Genomic DNA, 18,548 nt, shown 5'->3' with positions numbered 1-18,548 from the left:
TTTTGCTTTGATAATCTTTTCCTTCATAAATCGAAAAACAAAAATTTCGCAGTGAGTGTAAGTGCTCTGAGGAATCTTCAACGTGCTACTATTTTATTTAAGTGGTCCATCACTCTGCTTGAGTAAAAATTAAGTCAAGTAGGATGGTACAGTAGTACTAACACTAGTCACTTTCCACCTCTGTACACAGCTGTTTATGAGGGGATGAATCTCAGCATCATTGTGTGCTTCAGAGCAGGATGCAGCTTGGTTGCTCATAAAGGGAATGTCTAAGTCTCTACATTATTGATCAGTGCCTTGTGTACTGCCTTACAAATGGTCTCTGTCAGCTGTAACTACATGCAGAAATGACTCTGGTACATGAATCACAGAGACGAGGACAGACACATCAGGAGTCACTGTGTGCTTATTTGGTAGGTACAGTAAGTTACATACATATAACATGTTTTTTTTTTTTCCATATACAGCAGTAAACAGCAGTGCTTGGTCAAGACGAGATGCTTCGGATGGCAGAGGGCACATGTAGATGAGTGTGTAAGGCATGACTGGCTGCTCTGGACAGGAGAAGGGATCTGAACAGGGCGTCTCAGGGGAGGGAAAGAAGTAGGGAGAAGGACGGAGTCTCCACTTCTGCAGCTCTCTCCTCACACCACTTCTTTCTCTTTCTCCTCTCCCCCTTTATTCTCTTTTATCCTCTCTGTTTGTGCTTGGGTCCGCTCATGTGTTACACTTGCGCATGCTGGATCGCAGCATCAGAGTGCACTCGTGAGGGACTTCTGGGTTTTCAATCATGCGTTGCCACAGCCGCTGTTCCTCCCCGTATGAGTCCATCCAATCTACCTCGTTCCCGTAACTTTTGCCTTCAGGGAGGAAACAATGACATAAACATTTGTTTTACTTTGTTGGAACTACCAGAGAGCCCTGAGGAGGTAAACACTCTTACACGATAACACTATTATTTGATGAACTGATATCTGTCAGATATTTCAAACCAAACAGGTTCAAAAATAAATTGATTTTAATCATTTTCAAAATGTGATTTTCATCCCTACAAGTCTATAACAAAATTCTTAAATCACAGTCAAAGCATGTACTGTGTAACAGTGGAGAAACCTGAATAAGTACCAATTAAATAGGCCATCATGCCCTCTTCTCCAAGATATGGAAACACGTAAATTTAAAGGAACAGTTTTCACATTTTGGGAAATACAGCTGTTGACTTTCTTGCCCCAAGTTAGATGAGAAGACTGTCTTGTCTGTATGAGAAATATAAAGCTGAAGCCAGCATTTAGCTTAGCTTAGGAGCTTAGTTTTTGTGCTGAATAAAAAAAAAAATGAGATGTGTTAATTACTGAGCTTCAGATTTTGTTACCTTTGGACAGGTTAGCTGTTTCCCCCGTCTTTAAACTTAGCTACGCGGCTGCTGGCTCCAGCATCATACGTATTGTTCAAACATAAAAGTGAATTTTGAGCTTCTTGTCCAAATCTTGGCAAGAAAGTGTTTTAACACAATTCCCAAAATGTCAACCGTTTCCTTTAAGTAGAGTTTAAGTATATCAAAATTGTACTTAAGAAGAAGAAGAAGTTATTGAGAAAAAATACTTTGTCACTTTCCATCACGGTGTATAATATTGGAGAAATCGGAATAAATTGTCAATCTTGCCTTTTTTCAGGATTTTGAGAGAAAGTTAAGTGACTCGAAATTGAAGAACCAAATTAATCTGTACGCCTGAATACTTCAGGATTTTGTTGAGCCACTTTATGGAAAACAGACACTTAAATAATCATAATATGTACAATAGAAGAGAAAATAGGCCTCACTTTCCATTTCTTCCTAATCACACAGCTCTCACACAAGCTGTTTCCTCTGAATATTTTTCAGTCAGCCAACATCAATAGCCAGAGGAAGAATACTAGCTCTCAGTTATGCAGCTAAAGATTTTTGGCTTCCAGACAAACAAGATTAACAGATTCAGGACTTTTGTTTGATATGCATATACTATATCCGTGATTTAGGTCTTTCCAAGATATTTTGAAGCCATAAAAGCCTGCTTTTTAAATTAGACATACAGCATTCAACCTCCTCAGAGTTGCTGTAAAGCTCTTTAGTCCACAGAGAACAGTTCAAAGGTTTTACCGTCGTATTTGGAATTCTGTGCGAGACATTGACCTTTTAAGAGAAGAAAAATGCTTGAGGATGTCTCACATACTAACAAAGCCTAACCAGATATTTTTTTCTTTTTCCAGTAATCCACCTTACACACACCTGTGCCAGCTCCCAGCCTGACTCCTCCCAGGAAGACATTGCTGGCCAGGGCCTCCTTGTCCCACACAGTGAGCTCCAGGCAGACGTTGTTGAGGTCTCCTGGCTGCAGGCCGCAGTAGGTGAAGGTGTGGTTCCACTGTGGGTTCACTGTGCGTCGCTCCACCGCCGTCTTGTGCTTGGTTGACTTGTTGCTATCAGGGAGAAGGTACCTGGGGCCAAAAAAACAAACAATTTTACTGCACAATATGCAGGCTGTGGTTTTGTTTTTGTTCTGTAACAATCAGGGAGCATCTCACCCTTTTACAAAAGGATCAGAAGTGCCTCCGGACTTGACAGCGGTGAGATTTTTGGCTCCTTTGACTAGCAGCTCAACCATGCCCCCTTTAGGCAGAGTGAAGCTGCTCGTCTTCTTGCTTTTCAGGAATCCTTTCTTCACTGAGAGGGGTGGGGGGCAGACAGAGAGGAAGAACAATTAATTCAAATAAGAAAAAACTTATTTGTGTTTTACACGTGGAACTTATATGCACAGACACACGTGTACAGAGTATGTAAAATTTTTTTTAAACAATGAAACAGTGTGCTACATTCAGGTGTAAACAAACCACAAATGAGTGAATAAGTTATGGATAAATTGATTCCAAAATGAAATATATTGAAAAGGGTAGATCAGAATCAAAAACCAAATCAATCACAACTGCATGTAGGAGGATACAAGTTTTAAGACAACACTTGGGATGATCAACTATTTCAGCTTTTATTTAACCAGGTAAGTTCATAGATTGTTTTTTTGCTTTCCTATCCTGACACTATCACGGCATTCAGTTCAACAATTATTCAGGCTATGTAAAAGCGTAACCTCTCAGATTTATCTTATGACACCTTTGCTGGTCCCAAACTAAGTAACCAGGCAAGAAGGGCCTTAGTCAGGGAGGTGACCAAGAACCCAACGGTCACGCTCCTCAGAAGTCCTTTCCAGCGATTGGAGAACCTGCCAGAAGAACGACCATCTCAGCAGCACTCCATCAATCAGGTAGTTATTGTAGAATGGATAGATGGAAGCTGCTTTGTGTCAAAAGGCACATGACAACTAAAGGGCTCTGAAGAAAAGCTGCTCCAGAGCGCACATGACATGAGCCTGGGACAACAGCCACGACAGCACTCGAGTGGCTTCGGGACAAGTCTCGGACTGTCCTTGAGTGGCCCAGCCAAAGCCCAGACCTAAACCCCTTAAACATCTGAGGGGAGACCTGGATATGGCAATTCAGACACTTCCCATCCAATCTGACAGAGCTTGAGAGGATCTGCCATGAAGAATGGGATAAACTGCTCAAATCCAGGTGTGCAAAGCTTTTACAGCCTTACCCAAGAAGACTCAAAGCTGTAACTGCTGCCAGAGAGACTTCTACAAAGTAGTAAAGTAAGGGTCTGAACACTTCAGGTTTTGATTTTTTTAAATTTAAAATGAAATAAATCTACAACACGACAAAATGTGCAAAAAGTGAAGGGGTCTATGACAACTGTATAGCTTCAATTAAGAGTATGATGAAGAGGATTATTCAGACAGTTTGGAATATGATCATTTGAACAACTTTAAATAAATGGGGAAAATATCGGGTTCTTACTCTTAAGGTAATGTCAGATTTGTGTTATTTATTTTAAAAATTTCATTTTGCATCCTGACACAGTTTAATACACTATGTGTGGGAACATAATATGTAATGGTTATCACAGTTATGATTGTACCTTGCACTTGGTCCAGAGGCAGCATGAGGTTCTTCTCTGCAGGTATATACTTCAACACCACCGTCAGTTCTCCCTTATACTGCATTGTGGAGTCTATACTGTTCTCCACCTACATAAACACCATTAACAATCCTCTCAAACACTTGTCTTGGTATGTGTTTATATAACACAGAAGAAGAAGACAACATGTGTACATGCTGATTTTGGTTCCTACCTTTGGCTGCAGAGCGTACCACTCCTCTATCTGGGAATCAAACTCCCAGGTGTCAAAGGTCAGCTCCACTTCTCCCAGGAAGCTGTTGTGTCCGAAGCGGTCATGGTGCCACACAGAGATCTGCAGGGTTCGTGTCTCCAGCTGCGAGTGGCTGATCACATACTACACAAGAAAAAATGAGCTTAGCGATGAAAGTTTTGAATTCAGCTGTGTGTAGAGTTTGTAGAAAAAACACTGAAAGTTACCCTCAGATTCTCATTGAAAACAGGGTTAATGGTGTTGGCCTTGATGCTTGTCTTCCTCTTGCTCTGTCGTGACATATCTGGCAGCAGGTAAGTCTTCACATAACTGTCATGAAAACGAAACAGTGACTCAGTCGTGCTGCACAGGAGGAGATCCTATGCAGATTGTTCCTGTCCCCAATTAATTACAGCAGATTCTTTCACAGTCTATAATGTAATTAATCTATGATGTAAAAATATTGGCTATTATTATCAGCTAATATATCGAATAAACACTTATAATCTGGTTACCGTGTGTATGTGTGTGTGTGTGTGTGTGTGTGTGTATGCACATTCTTACGCGTCCGTGCGTTGCCTCCTCTCATCTCCTGTTGCCAGGTTGTGACACTCTTTGACCAGGACATTCAAAGCACCAGTTTTGTAGCTGTAGCTGATGTTCAGCAGGATCTCACCACTCACCCTGGCGTTGCCATAGTCACCAGTCTCACTGTACATACTCATCATGCTGTTGATACTACTCTGTAAGAGAAGAGCAGGAGAGGAGAGTTGAACAGGTAAGGAAAGAAAAGCAACAAATGAGGAACAAGCAAAGCAAAGAGGTGAGAGAAAGCTGAAGAAAACAACATGTAAAGTGGACAAAGTGATGCAATATGGTAGAAATGAAACATTTGCAGGATTTGAATGGAATAAAATCTGTGGCAATACACAGTAAGATTAAGAGTAAAGCCTGTGCCAATGAAATTTTTTACATCAGTAGTTCTGGATCCCCAGAAAGTTGTATACTGAAGACTTAAAAGATTCAGTGGCCTGCTGGACATATAGGGGAGATGTGACCATGGCCTTCCTGAGAGAGAGTACTGCTCCTCAGTGAAGCTTCACTGGATAAATAAAGGTAAAAGAAAAAAATAAACATGCACTGTGGACCGAAATCCAACAATTCTGTAGGAAGAGTTGCTGTTATATTGTGCAGATCACAGGTTTGCAGTTTTTATTATGTGCAGAAATTGAGGTATTATCTGTGTTTCTGGGCCCCGAAAGCAATAATACATTATTGTCAGTCATGACTTATGTAAATTATTCGGAGAAACTGAGAAACCTCTGTTATGCCTCCTTTTCAGGAGTGAGTGACAGTGTTTCAAAAGGTAACTGCACAAGAAAAAGTATTTAATATGTCAGATCGGGTGTGAAATACAGCTATTACCCTTATGTGATGCAAGCATACAGTATTTCTATTGTGAATGCATTAGTGAAAGGATGAAAGTACATTAGTGACACTGATTTCCCTGTGTTTTTTCTTCTTTTTATCAACCCATTTGTCGTTGAACCTGCCAATTATTCTCTTAACCTATTAATCTTTGAAATGTCAAATTTATGAAAAATGCCTGTTAGAATTTTCTAAAGCTCAAGTTGTTGTCTTCAAATTTTTTTTTAATTTTTTTTTTTTAGTCTGACCCTGAAAATATATTCAATTTACCATGAAAAAAGACACAGCTAAACAGCAAATGCTCTCAACTGATAATCTGCAACTATGTAATTTTTCTCATTTGTGTTTGAAAATTGACTTGCTGTTGGTGATTATTCTGTTGCTGAGTTAATTGCAGACTCCTCTCGGCTCTGACTGCAAGCCATAAAAAAAATTATAGGCAGATTTTAGAAAAGGAACATGGAGCATTTAGTGTATAATCAGAAAAATAGATGAAGAAATGAAGAAAAACCCAAAAGGCAAACAAGTGACAAACAATAAAAACGAAGAAAAAGAGTAAAACTTGTCTTATTATTACCAGTTCCACCCAGAAAGTTAACTTTGCATGCACTATATTGGTAAAACAGTGAGAGTTTTAACCTGTGTGTCTGCACCTTGTGAGTTTCATAGATTGCCAAATTAAAAAGTAAAAATTCTTCACCAACAAACTAGACCACATTTTTCTACCTCTGCCAAATCTATTTCATGAACAAAAGACTCCAAACCATTACAACCACAGCAGGTAATCATGTCTGGAACATTTCTTGGAAAGCAAACTTGTCTGTTGTGGCTCTGGACAGGATTTAACTGGTATAATCCACTGATAATAATATTCCTGTCCAGGGAGTACAGAAGTCAAGAAAGCAGAATTGAGCCACACTGTGCTTCTTCTACTGGAAAGTCTACCTCATTTATTTCCTGCAGGGAGCCAGTGTGATAAATGACTACTTTAATGTGAAGGGCTTAGGCTTAATGGAAATAGATGTAGCTAAAATCACATGAAAAAGGCAATGATGGGCACAAACACACACTGAAGAATCACGATATATTATTAAATATTTGTGCTCCGCCATTGCACCTCTACTGTTATAATGCAGTGGTGAATGTAAATACATGCACAAACGTGGAAGAGGAGACTCACAGTCTCAGCATCCGAGTCAGGGATATTGAGGTACCCCCACCTTCTCTCTGAGCCGGGAGTGGAAGACTAGCAGCCGATTCATTTAAGAGATGGTGAGAGATAAGACGGGGAAGGAAGGTGGGAAAAGAGAAGAAGGAGTGAGATCTGAGCTCTTTGATGTGTTAGTGATAGAGGCAGACCCCCCGAGCACAGACCCCCGGCCCCCGAGGAGGAGCTGCAGAAACCCTGTCTACAGCAGCACAGCCAGAAACCACATTACACACGGTTACCATGGTGATTATCAGATGAAACCACAGAGATTACAACTCATCTGGAATCGGCTGTGAAATCAACATGGACGCACTGGACACACACACACACACACAGGGCAAGAGTCAAAACGAGAGAGATGTGTAGTTCCTCTATGGTGTCTAGTATTTCTATCGATTACTCTATATTTTTATTCTTTTAAAATATATATATCTATATTTTGAACCAGGCTAGTAATAGGAATGGCAAAATGTCTTTCAGAACCTCAAGCAGGTCCAGCTGCCGTCATACAACTTTAAGAGATGCCGTGACCCGGAGGACTGTAGCCGGGAGCCCTATATAATAGACCCTCGGTAAAGAGCAGTAAACTGAGATTTCAAGCATCATCATCATTTTGTGTCATCACTGACAGCTGTAGAGCCACACAGTGATCATTTTCACATCTGTAAAATGCATCATATGCAATCAGCAAATGGACACTGAAATATTGTTGGACAGCTATACTGAATTAATAGAACAAAAATTAAGGCATCTCTAAAAAAAACAAAAAAAAAAACAAAAACTATCAAACAGATAATGGAAACTGCACTATGAAATAAATGGCACTACCGCTGCCTCGGTTGTGCTTTCATTATCCACCCAAAGCCCTCCATAAAGTGAATCATGTAATAGTGGGCAGAGTATATTAGAGCTTGATTCAATGAGAGACTCAACTATCTGTATAATGTCCCTCATCATCTCCTTCCACTTCCATTCATACTACCAACAGCAGCGCAGTGATGGCTGTTATGAGATGACATAATAAACACGACAGGCAAGACGTCTATCTTGTCTGTTTACCTACGCACTTCTCAAATTACACACGCGCACTCTCACAGGCACCACAGACCGCTGAAGGTGGTATGAGTCACGAAGCAAGACAATTATTCAGGTCATTTGAATAACTGAATTTTTTCTGCTGAAGTAAGCGCTTCATAATTGTTGGGGTGGGTGGGTGGGTGGGGGTGGGGGGGTCGCACATGTAAGTGTTTACATGGGAAAGTCAAGTAAGAAATGTACATGTTTAATATTGTGACTGTGTTAAATTTAACCATGAAGACAGCTTTTGTTTTTGTGTGTCTATGTTTTCCATAATTTCTGCCTCCAACCCAGCACAGCAGATTTATATTCAATTTGTGGCGTTGATGGGATTATATTGTATCTTAAGTTACATTTCAACAGTTAGTGTAGAAAATCAACAGAACATGCCATTTAACACGAGCTATTTCTCTGCAACGGGGAAATTTAAAAACAGTGACATCTATGGATGATCCAACAGGGACACTGTGTCTGGAAAGAGATTTTGCTATTAAAATTTTAAAGCTCCCATGAGATTCACATTTCACACTGTCATGTAATCCATTGTTGATAAAAAAGAAAAAACAAAAAAACACGTTTAAATGTATTTTGTAGCTACAGATATAGATCCACAAAATATGTCTTTTGGTCATTTGAATAAATAGACCCCATGGTATGATAAATTAAATTTACACATACGATTCACTATATGAAGCTACATAAAACACATTTATGCGAATCACATTATTCCCATAAACAAAGCAGTAATCCATCACATTATCATACTAGAAGTCAAGTTAGTTTAAGTAAATGCAGCAGGCTTCCTCAGCACGCTGCGTTCACTGTGCTGCAGGTGTTCGTGACACACGCTGTCCCCTGGCCCCACAGCTCACGCTATGTTTACACAGTCAACACTAGAGCCTACAGTCATGACTCATGCATCAGGTGACGGTGAGCATACGTGTGTAAATAAAGTGAGCATGTACATGTTGGTGCACAGTGCTTCCCGTAATCTTTTTTTGTTTGTAGTTATTTCTGTGTTTGTAGGAGCTTTAACATGGGTGTTACCGTTGACACTGCGTTGCTGAGGCGTCGGCTGGCAGGCTTGCTGTGGGCCGACATCAGGGCATCGATGTCTTCCTCCCCATCCTCATCAGAAAACTCCTGCGGATGACAGCGTTTAGATTTAATCAAAAGGGAAACGGGATCTGGGACTTTGTACTTGGATTTTTTTTTTTTTCCTCTACGCAGCGGCTCTGTGTGGGTGGATGCAGCCAGCTTCCATAAATTCAATCAGACAAGTCAGGACAGAGCGTGGTAATTTGTTTGCTCGTTTGTCACACGCAAAATCACAGTGTCACTGGGTTTACAGTAAACTTGTGAGCGTGAATGAAGGAGTAGTTTTACGTTTAAAATCGTGTGTGTGTGTGTCTGAGTACGACCAATGTGCTCGTGTTTCTGTGAAGCGCTTTGAATGCAAATGAACGCAAGAGACAAAGCGAGCCCTATACTGACCGCCACATCCTCCACCTGTATTCAGCCTACAGCCGTTTAGATGCTTGTCATGCTCTTTGAAGTGGGCTCTGAAGTGAAATTAACATTCAGCCCCACATCTGACGCATCACGCTGAGCCTCAGTCCCTGAGCTCGTTATGGGCATAAGGTATAGTGCAGTGGATGTATGGATTTAAAAAAAAGGAGCATAGACTGAAAATTCAGTCTGTGTAAATTTCAGACTCTGAGCTTTTGCTGTGACCGGAATCTGCGGTGAAGCTGCTGCACAAATCAAACAAGTGTCCAGTGTGTGGGGGATACAGCTGAAAGAGGAGGAAGGGATGGACTGATGGTGCTTACTGTTTCATTGAGCCCGGGAACCGAACGGCTTCTGAGACTGAAGGCGTCGTCACTGGGTTCAGAACCAGGAGCTGATAGGTCCATCTCTGAGCGGCAGTGATCTGGTGTGGGAGAGAGGAGAGTGAAACAAGGGATGCAGAGGAGGAGGAGGAGGAGGAGGAAGAGGAGTGATGGTGAGAACTTAATTTACTTTGCCACAAATGTGCAAGAAATGCAGCTCAAAGTGTTTGACATTTGGACCTATTTCATTTCAGCTTCTACTCAGCCTCCACTAATTGTTACTTCAGTCATATTCTCCTATATTATAGACGATTAAAAAGTTACATGGGTGTTCTGTGATCACCATGCTAGTGTTTACTGTTTAACCTCCTTATTACTAAAGAAACATAAAATTAACATCAGATGTTTTTCTAAGGATCTGCACATCCCATTTGTCAGCAAAGTTTTATGTCATCTCATGGTTCTTAAAAAATTAAGTAATAAGTAATATCCATATTGTAGACTACAACTATCACAGTCTATGAGATCTATCTGGAGTAAAAACTGAACCAGCTTCTCTGACTGATAAATGAGCCACTGACCACACAACATTTATTCTGTTCACAGAGTAAACCTTCGTGGTCCTAAATCACACACACACAAAATCAAATCATCTCCAATTAAACAAAATGTCATGTTGCTGATACATCATCTAAACCAATCAGCTCTTAGGTCAGACATTTCCCATCATGCCCTGGGGTCTTGCGGTCAGTGGAGAGCAGCTGTGGTGCCTGACTCCAAAAACTGCAGCCACCTTATCTCGCGAGGCTATCGTTATCTGCGTTTGGATGACATCAGAACAAATCAAGATCAAGTTGGATGGAAATCCAACTGACATGTGTGACATCGCTGGTGAGAAAGCCTGACGTCTTACATTAGCTCCCAAAAGCACAAGAAGCAGTCTCAAAGGTGGGAGTCTATCATATCATCTCATTGTTGACTGAATATTATATAATCCTATATAATATAATATAATATAATAGTTTTTTTTTTATTTTTTTAGCTGCTTTGAACAAACAAAATTTCCCATAATCCCTAGACCAGGAAACAAACCCCCCCTCAGTGGCTAAATAAGTCATCTGATGTAACTACAAGGTTAGCATCAGGGCTAACCTTGTAGTTACATCAGATGAATTAATTAGCCACTTTCGTTGTGTTACGCATTTGTAGCGGCTCGCTACCAAGTGAACCCAGATGCAAACAAACAGTGCATAGATCCTATAAAATTATCTGAATGTATTGTATTTGTATTGTATACTGGATTTTATTTTGCACGTTCAGATATGTCAACAGTGAAAAGAACTGCAGATATATCCACGAAGTTGGAGATATCTGAGTCAGAGATTCCCGACATCTCTGGGTCACAATTACAAGTTGGAGACTGACGTGAACAGTTTTCCCCTCATAATAAAAGACTTTTCAAATTGATAGACAAATTAATAGATATCTAGTTAGATACAAAACACCTTAATCTATTACTCAGGGATTTTGTATGTTTTCAGGGATATTTTAAGGGAGTTAGCCAGACGTGCCAATGATTGCGTTTTACATTACAGCAGATAAATTCACAGTTAAATCCATTCCTTACACTTTTGCTCGTGTTTTTGGTTTTAAAAAAGGCTTAAAAAAGATAAATCTGATTTGTTTGTGTAAACAAATAAGATGTTAATTATTAAGCGTCAGAGCTCAAGGACATAAATTTGAACTTTGGAGATAACCGTAACTGTTCTTCCCACTTCCAGTCTTAAGCTAAGCCATGTGTTAAGCAAATAATTGCCTCCGGCTCTAGCTCCATAGTTAACACAGACATGAGCTTGACATCTTCTCATTTAACTCTCCCAAAAATACTAAAATAATCCTTTTAATGTGTAAAATACATACACCAGCAAAAAAGAAAGAAAAAAGTGGGGGGGATGCAATATCCGTGTGGATAGGGCACATACAAAGTGAGTGTAATCACATTTGCTCATTCCCTACTCTCTTTCCCCAAACCTGTCTTCAGCAAATAAAAGCATAAAATTTCCCCAAAATAGAGTAAAAGTAATAAAATAATGCAGGTGAAGTGTAAATGAGCTTTGAGGAGGAAAAACTGGGTTGATGTCTGAAGATCAGAGGACTCATCCAGGGACAAACTGTATCTTTGGAGCACATCAACCATAAAGTGAAGCACAAGCTCGGATTCTTAAAATATTTGCTAAAACTGGAAATACAATGCTACAAAACAAAATGGTTTCATCTTCATACTATTGTGAATTTGTGGTCGGACGCATCTGTGGGCGAGTCGAGGAGGTCGTCTGTCAGCAGTTTCCAGCTAACGACACAAATCGGAACCACTTTATAATCTTGACACACCTCTTCGCAGCTGGTACTGACGGAGATAAAAGGTTTTGTACGGAGAGAGACAAAGTGGAGGAGATTATACCAAAGCAAAAAGCGGGAGAGTTCCACACATAAAGAAGAGCAGCAGAAGGTGACGGGGAGCGTGAGTTAATAGTGTAATTGGTGAAGACGTGACATCTGGCGTATGGCATCATTTAATCCTTTACGAGATACTTAACAGTAGGAGATGGAGCTGAGTGTTTCTGCATCGCCCTGATTAGACTGTCTAACATCATCTCTGATATGAACCTGCTGCCACGAACGCATCTTCAAACTGTGACTCATTGAAATGTTTGTGTGTGAGCTGTGAAGCTGTATGACGGCAGCAGGAGTCAAGTCACTTCTGTTTTGGGGCGGGGGAAACAAGACAGAAAAAGGAGGAGTGGGTTGTAATGGAGATACCTGATGAGACCGAGGCCCTTGACACAGAAATGGTGGGAGTGCCAGAGTTCCTCCTGTTATTGCCGGCAGCTTTCTGCTCAGGCGTGCTGTCACCGGAGTGCAAACTGGCAACGCTCTCCGCTCCATCAGGCTGTTTGCAAACACAAATACACCCACCCAAAACTGTTAAAAGAACATTGTAATCTAGACAGTTTCCTCCGGCGTGTAGCTGTATGTGTGTTTATGTGAGCATGTGTGTGTGTGTGTGTGTGTCAGTTGCTGACCCTGACCCTCCGGTTGTCGCTGGGAGTGGATGATCTGTCTGAAGTTTGGGATCGCAGGTTGTTGGGTACTGTGGGCATCCCAGAGGACTCCAAGGCCACCGCACCTCCCCTGAACGCCAGGAAGAGACCAGTTCAACACCATCCACAACATGTATTCAGCACCTCCCAGAGTTCCTTCAACATCAAGTCTCTATTCACATGTTGAGGTTTCAATACTGTAGAGACTGACGTGAGGCTGCACCACTGCTGCGACAATGAGATTTGAGACAGTGTCTGCTGTTGTCCCTACCTGCTGAATGGGGATCTAAAAAGGTAAAAACCTAATGTATGATGCTGAGTAAGAGTTTCCTCTATTATATCTTAGCAAAGCACTGTGTAACTGCATTTTGAAAAAAAAAAAAAAAAGATTGACACCTGTTTGAACGCGGACTCGGAGCAGAGCGGACACTTCGTACGCTTTGAGCATCTCCATCCGAAACAGATTTGACACTGACACTGTCGACTCCGTTCTCTGGCTTCAAGGTGGGTCGGCTGCCTTTTTTATCCATCTTCATCCGTCTGTGCGCGCACACACACACACACACACAGTCACTCAGCTCTACAGTTTCCATCCTGCAGAGGAAATATTATCTAGTATACTTAAACCCTGGTAGATAACACACACACACACACACACACGCAGGGAGTCTGTTATCTACTGAACATTGGAGATATGTGGTCATGTCTATTAATGCAGAGTCATTGCAGCGTGTCTCTCTGATCCGTCCGCTTTATCAGGATCATCTCGGTCACTCAGCTCTACAGTTTCCATCCTGCAGAGGAAATATTATCTAGTATACTTAAACCCTGGTAGATACATTTAATTGTTTAATTATTATTAAGTTGTTTTCAGTCCTGCTTTTCACCAGCTTTAGTGAAATTTGGTGATATGGGTGATTATATGATATGATATTAAAAATTCTGGACCTGCATCAGGGCTGCTGATGCAGGTCCAGAATCCTTCTGACTTTTCCTCTAGCGCCACCATGAGGTTGACGTTTGTTTTTTAGTGAAAAGTTTTGACAACTATTTGATGGATTGCCATGACATTCGGTACAGACACCCGTGGAGCCCGGAGGATGAATTGTAAAGAAGTTTTTATTTGGACTTTGTGTGCTAATTGGCACATTTTAGCAGTATACCAAGCTACACTGAGCTAACAGAAAGTGTAGCTTGCGTCTTGTAGTTTGTTTTGATTTGTCTCTATTGCACTTTTCATGCATTTGTTTCATGTTGTACTGAATCCAAACCAAAAAGTTCACTAGCATACTTACTTGATGGTCAAAATTCTGGCTAATGAATCCCATGATTGTCTAGCACTGTTGTTTATAAGTTTGACAAATCTGATCTATGTTCATATACAGATTTGCTTCCACATTATGAAATTATGCACACCATGCAGGAACACTATTTCCAATATCAAACACTCCAGCAAACAAAACACGTATTTAGTAAAAATGTAGTAATATTTATGTTATATTTAGTCATTAATATTTGAATAAACTGTTTGAATTACTGTTTTCTTCTTAATGATGGGTTATGTAATGTGTGCTCAGCAGGCCCCGCTCTGATGAAATAATTGCAGCTCCCTGAGATTTTGAAACTGAAGTGGCTGAATTTTGTGTTAACAGCAATAACATCTATTGTTTATCAGAGGCTGCTGGCTGCTTTTTGTCTATATGGCGTCTTTGTTTGAAACGCTGTGATGCCTTCAGGAACCATTAGAGTGTAGCCAAGACGCGGAGTGATGTTAGCCAGCACAATCCAATTACTGCCGTGTTGCTTTGCCAAATGTATTTTAAAACACATTCAGGGTCTCAAAAATCAAATGAGCATCCACTTGATCTTTTCTAATGCCTTTGTGCTGGAGTGAGCCTTTCAACACACTGCAGACTTCTTTTGAATTTGGTTTGATCTGATTTTATCCTGTGCACTTTCTCCTATCATGCATATTTCATGTGTTCATGTTATGTAACAATTCAGTGAGTAAGTCCTGCTAAATTCAGAATAAATATGCATTCACATGAACATAAACATTTTTTTCGCAACTTACCCTTTCCTCCTGGCACCGTCCATAGCGATGAGTATTGCGCTCCTATGAGATCTCGGGGTGTCAGGTCTCTCGGACTCAGAGGGGGTCGAAAGGGTCTCTGTAGACTTTTTGTCTGCGGCTTGTGATCAAAAACAAAAAGCCATGAACACCATCAGCGTATATCCCGCACTACTACCAATCAGCCAATCAAGTGGCAGCAGAAAGAGAGAAGGGAAGCCCTACCCAGTATTAGTATGGTGTTCCTAATGATGTGCTCTGTGTTTGTTGTTTGGCTTACAGTTGTACAGTTTTGAGTACATTAGTGGTCAGACTCACTGGTCGGGCTGCTCAGGATGTTCTGTTTGATCACATCACTGCTCAGCACTTTCTGCTCAAAGCGTTTGGACCGCTCCTCCAGGAACCACTCTCCTGTCACCACCTTCAGCTCCCTGCAAACACACAGTCCACGGCTTACTGGCAATTCAGCTCCTCAAAACATCAGGCCAACTCAAGCTGTTAGATATTAATCGATAAGTGATCAGTTATTTATGAGTGTTGAGAGACTAGAAATAAAACCCCACCGCTAATTGATTCTGAAGAACAGACATCGAACCCTCATGTTTACCAGTAGTGTTGTAGTTGGTTCCTAATAATTTCCATTGTGGCAGAGCTGGAAATATCTCACGTTACTTATTTGTGCACGTAATGCAGTCTAAAGCAACAGTCCTGTAATAAATCTTACCATCATGAAGGTAATAATGTTCAGTTTTTATTGAAATTGTTCTAGAGAGTTGTTGATTCAATTGTATGATCATTTTGGAGGATGCAGTTTGTAGTGCTGTTGAATCGTATTGCATGATACAGAGAGGTGGTCCTGCTTCTTTTTTTTTTAGCTTAACCTCATTGAAGTTGTTGATTTCCTGCAGGACTGCTGGATTACACTGCACTGGTTTTAACGAGGTGTTCTTAATAAAATGACGAGTGTACCTTGAGGACAAGCCAAGAGTGCTGCAAGATTTATTTCTGTTATTTTTTTACTTAACCTTTTTAACAATGTGTCATCATATAAAAAAAAAAAAAACAAGGTGACATTTACATCAACTACTAAAACAACCCTCGTCTGGGAGAAAGGATATTGAATACTTCAAGCCACTGAGAAAGGTGACGCATGATGTCATGTGCGTGCATTTACAGTCCTTGAATACCAAATATGTAAGCTAACTCTACTTTTGAACAACACAAAATAAATACATTCGGCTTAACTAATTACCACACGTAATGCATGGAGGACGTAAATGAGAAAAGATGCTGTAAAACCAACGGTATAAACAGCACCGACAGATAGTGTTGCAGTGGGGTTTTTTTTTTGGTCAGGGTGGATTTTTCCTTAAAGCTTTGGAGATGATCCCGGCACTGAAACACCTGAGGCCCTCGCAGACAAATGGAGACAGATGTGGTGTCATTAACCATCTAATCTAAACCATCTGGACTCCATTTCTCTTCCAAACACTCAACACTGTCCTAGTCCCTGCAGGCATCATCACACTTACGAGATCTTGGCACAAACATTACACTTCCACTGGCGTCCGTTGGGAGTTGCAACGCGACAGTCGCTGCAGACACGCAGCTGACACTCCTCGCAGAGATCTCCACGGTCGAAAATCAGGCCCAAAGCCCTCAGACAGCGAGCGCACTGTCGCTCGCCCAACTCTTGGGGCCGTCGGGAACCCTTTCGTTTGATCTCCAGCAGCTCATTCTTCAACTTCCTGTGCGAGAGAAAGGGGAGGAACATCAAGAGATATGAAGAAACGTCAGAGTGAGATGTGAAATTGTTGAAATGATAACGAAGTCCTCACCGTATCCTCTTCTCTTCTCGCTTCCTCAGTTTCTCGTCTTTCTGCAGCACCTTCAGGATCATCTCTCTCTCATGTTCCAGCAGAAAGGAGAGGTTCAAATCCTCCTCGACCTGCTCCATTGATCCCTCAGTTAGACTCAGTCAAAAACAGTCAACTAAGATGTTGCATGAAGGGAGTCAGAAGAACTACATTATGATACGAAGAACTCCAGTTTCTGTTCTGCTAACAATTGGGTTGTTGTTCTTTTAGTTGACATAGTCTGAACTTCCTGGTGCTCCTCCAGTTTTTTTCCTCCTCTAATCTTCTGTTTCTTTGGGGAAGCCGACAAGAGGTGGCCACTTTCAGGAATCCTAGACAATGTGAAACAGACAAGGAAAATCAATAAAATACATCTGACGTTAATAACTTAGTGGAAACTGCAAATGGATTGGCAATACAGGTCCAGGTTAATGTGCTTGTCTTTTGGCTGGTGTAAAAAGCATTAATTAAAATAAGACAATGATTTGCAGGATTACAAAGAAGCGCAAGTAATTGGTAGACATTTGACAGCTCCACAGCAGCTTAACAACCTCCCAATTAGGCTCCAAGGCTGACATTCAGAGCACAACACCCACATTTCTCAGCTTCCGTTAACAAAGCTCTGTCTATCCCTGAAATTCATGACATGGCTTGTAATAATAATCTGCTCACCTGCATGCCAACGCACACAGCTACATTAGATTCCTTTGGTGCGAGTGATGCTTTTGTACAAGGAGACTTGGCTTTGCTTCATGCCAGTGGCATGTCTCTAAGGGATTGCAATGTCAGTCCATCACTTTGGTTCAGAATGAAATATCTCATCAGTCCTTGAGAACTGCTGTGAAGTTTGGTGCAAATATTCACAGTGCCTAGAGGACAAAACCTGTGGACTTCCATGATCCCCTGATGTTGACTGTTGTGGTTTTGATTGAAATGTCGCAACAACTGTTGGATAGATTTTTATGAAATTTGGCACATGCATTCATATCCCCTTCAGTGCCTGAGTATAGTCATTATACACAAATGGAATATGCACATATATTGAATTTCCATACAGTATATGAGCTATGTGTATTTAACAAAAACCTTTATCTAAAAATGATATATAAAACCTGTTGGAGCAATTTCATATATTGACATATATGTCTAGCCCATACAAATAGGATATGTACTGTATGTTTATGTATGTATTCTTATATTGTAGATGAATGTTATGTAAATATATATCCAACCCAACCCAATGCCTGTCAATATATGTTGATATTATACACAGTAGGGTCCAAAAGTCAGTCAAATACAGAGTTTTTATATTGTCTTAATAAATTTGCACATATATATATAAATACACACACACATTAAATATAGATTGTTAACACATATACCTGCAACGTGTTAAACCATATAAAAAATCATAATTCATTAATATATGTAAATATACTAATTTTACTAAAGGTATTTCATATATGTATCCAGAGGATGTATATATGTGATAATATTATAGGTGACTTATGGAAACATCACTCTTGATATAAGGACATATCATCTGTATAGGTACAGCCTCACAGCCACTAGCGTGGCTGTAGACTCCTGTTTTCCCTCACTATGCATACACACTCGTCCAGGGCAGGTTGGAGTTCAGTATCCTTCTGAAACACACTGTGACATATGGACAGGAGGAGCCAGACATCGAACCAACAACCCAACCCTACCACCTGAATGTGATGGATGGTCC

General features: G+C 40.7%; 1 protein-coding gene across 1 annotated transcript in view; it reads right to left on the bottom strand.

Annotated features, from left to right (window-relative positions):
* Positions 1-487: 487 nt before the first annotated feature.
* Positions 488-18,548, bottom strand: part of sytl5 (synaptotagmin like 5) — a 38,620-nt gene continuing 20,559 nt past the window's right edge. The window contains exons 2-18 of the mRNA XM_022740096.1: positions 16,799-17,148; positions 16,493-16,708; positions 15,279-15,391; positions 14,964-15,081; positions 13,286-13,429; positions 12,878-12,980; positions 12,609-12,738; positions 9,789-9,889; positions 9,004-9,099; positions 6,850-6,915; positions 4,806-4,984; positions 4,469-4,571; positions 4,224-4,385; positions 4,010-4,118; positions 2,563-2,701; positions 2,267-2,475; positions 488-860 (exon numbers count right to left, since the gene is read on the bottom strand). Of these exons, the coding sequence (XP_022595817.1) occupies positions 718-860; positions 2,267-2,475; positions 2,563-2,701; positions 4,010-4,118; positions 4,224-4,385; positions 4,469-4,571; positions 4,806-4,984; positions 6,850-6,915; positions 9,004-9,099; positions 9,789-9,889; positions 12,609-12,738; positions 12,878-12,980; positions 13,286-13,429; positions 14,964-15,081; positions 15,279-15,391; positions 16,493-16,708; positions 16,799-16,917 (2,250 nt within the window). The 5' untranslated portion in view covers positions 16,918-17,148 and the 3' untranslated portion in view covers positions 488-717. The remainder of the gene's footprint in view (positions 861-2,266; positions 2,476-2,562; positions 2,702-4,009; positions 4,119-4,223; positions 4,386-4,468; positions 4,572-4,805; positions 4,985-6,849; positions 6,916-9,003; positions 9,100-9,788; positions 9,890-12,608; positions 12,739-12,877; positions 12,981-13,285; positions 13,430-14,963; positions 15,082-15,278; positions 15,392-16,492; positions 16,709-16,798; positions 17,149-18,548) is intronic.

This window comes from Seriola dumerili, unplaced genomic scaffold, assembly GCF_002260705.1.
Source record: "Seriola dumerili isolate Sdu_G_001 unplaced genomic scaffold, Sdu_1.0 BDQW01000052.1, whole genome shotgun sequence".
Lineage (NCBI taxonomy): Eukaryota > Metazoa > Chordata > Actinopteri > Carangiformes > Carangidae > Seriola > Seriola dumerili.
Note: the sequence above shows the minus strand (reverse complement) of the source record. Positions and strands in the feature narration are given on the sequence as shown.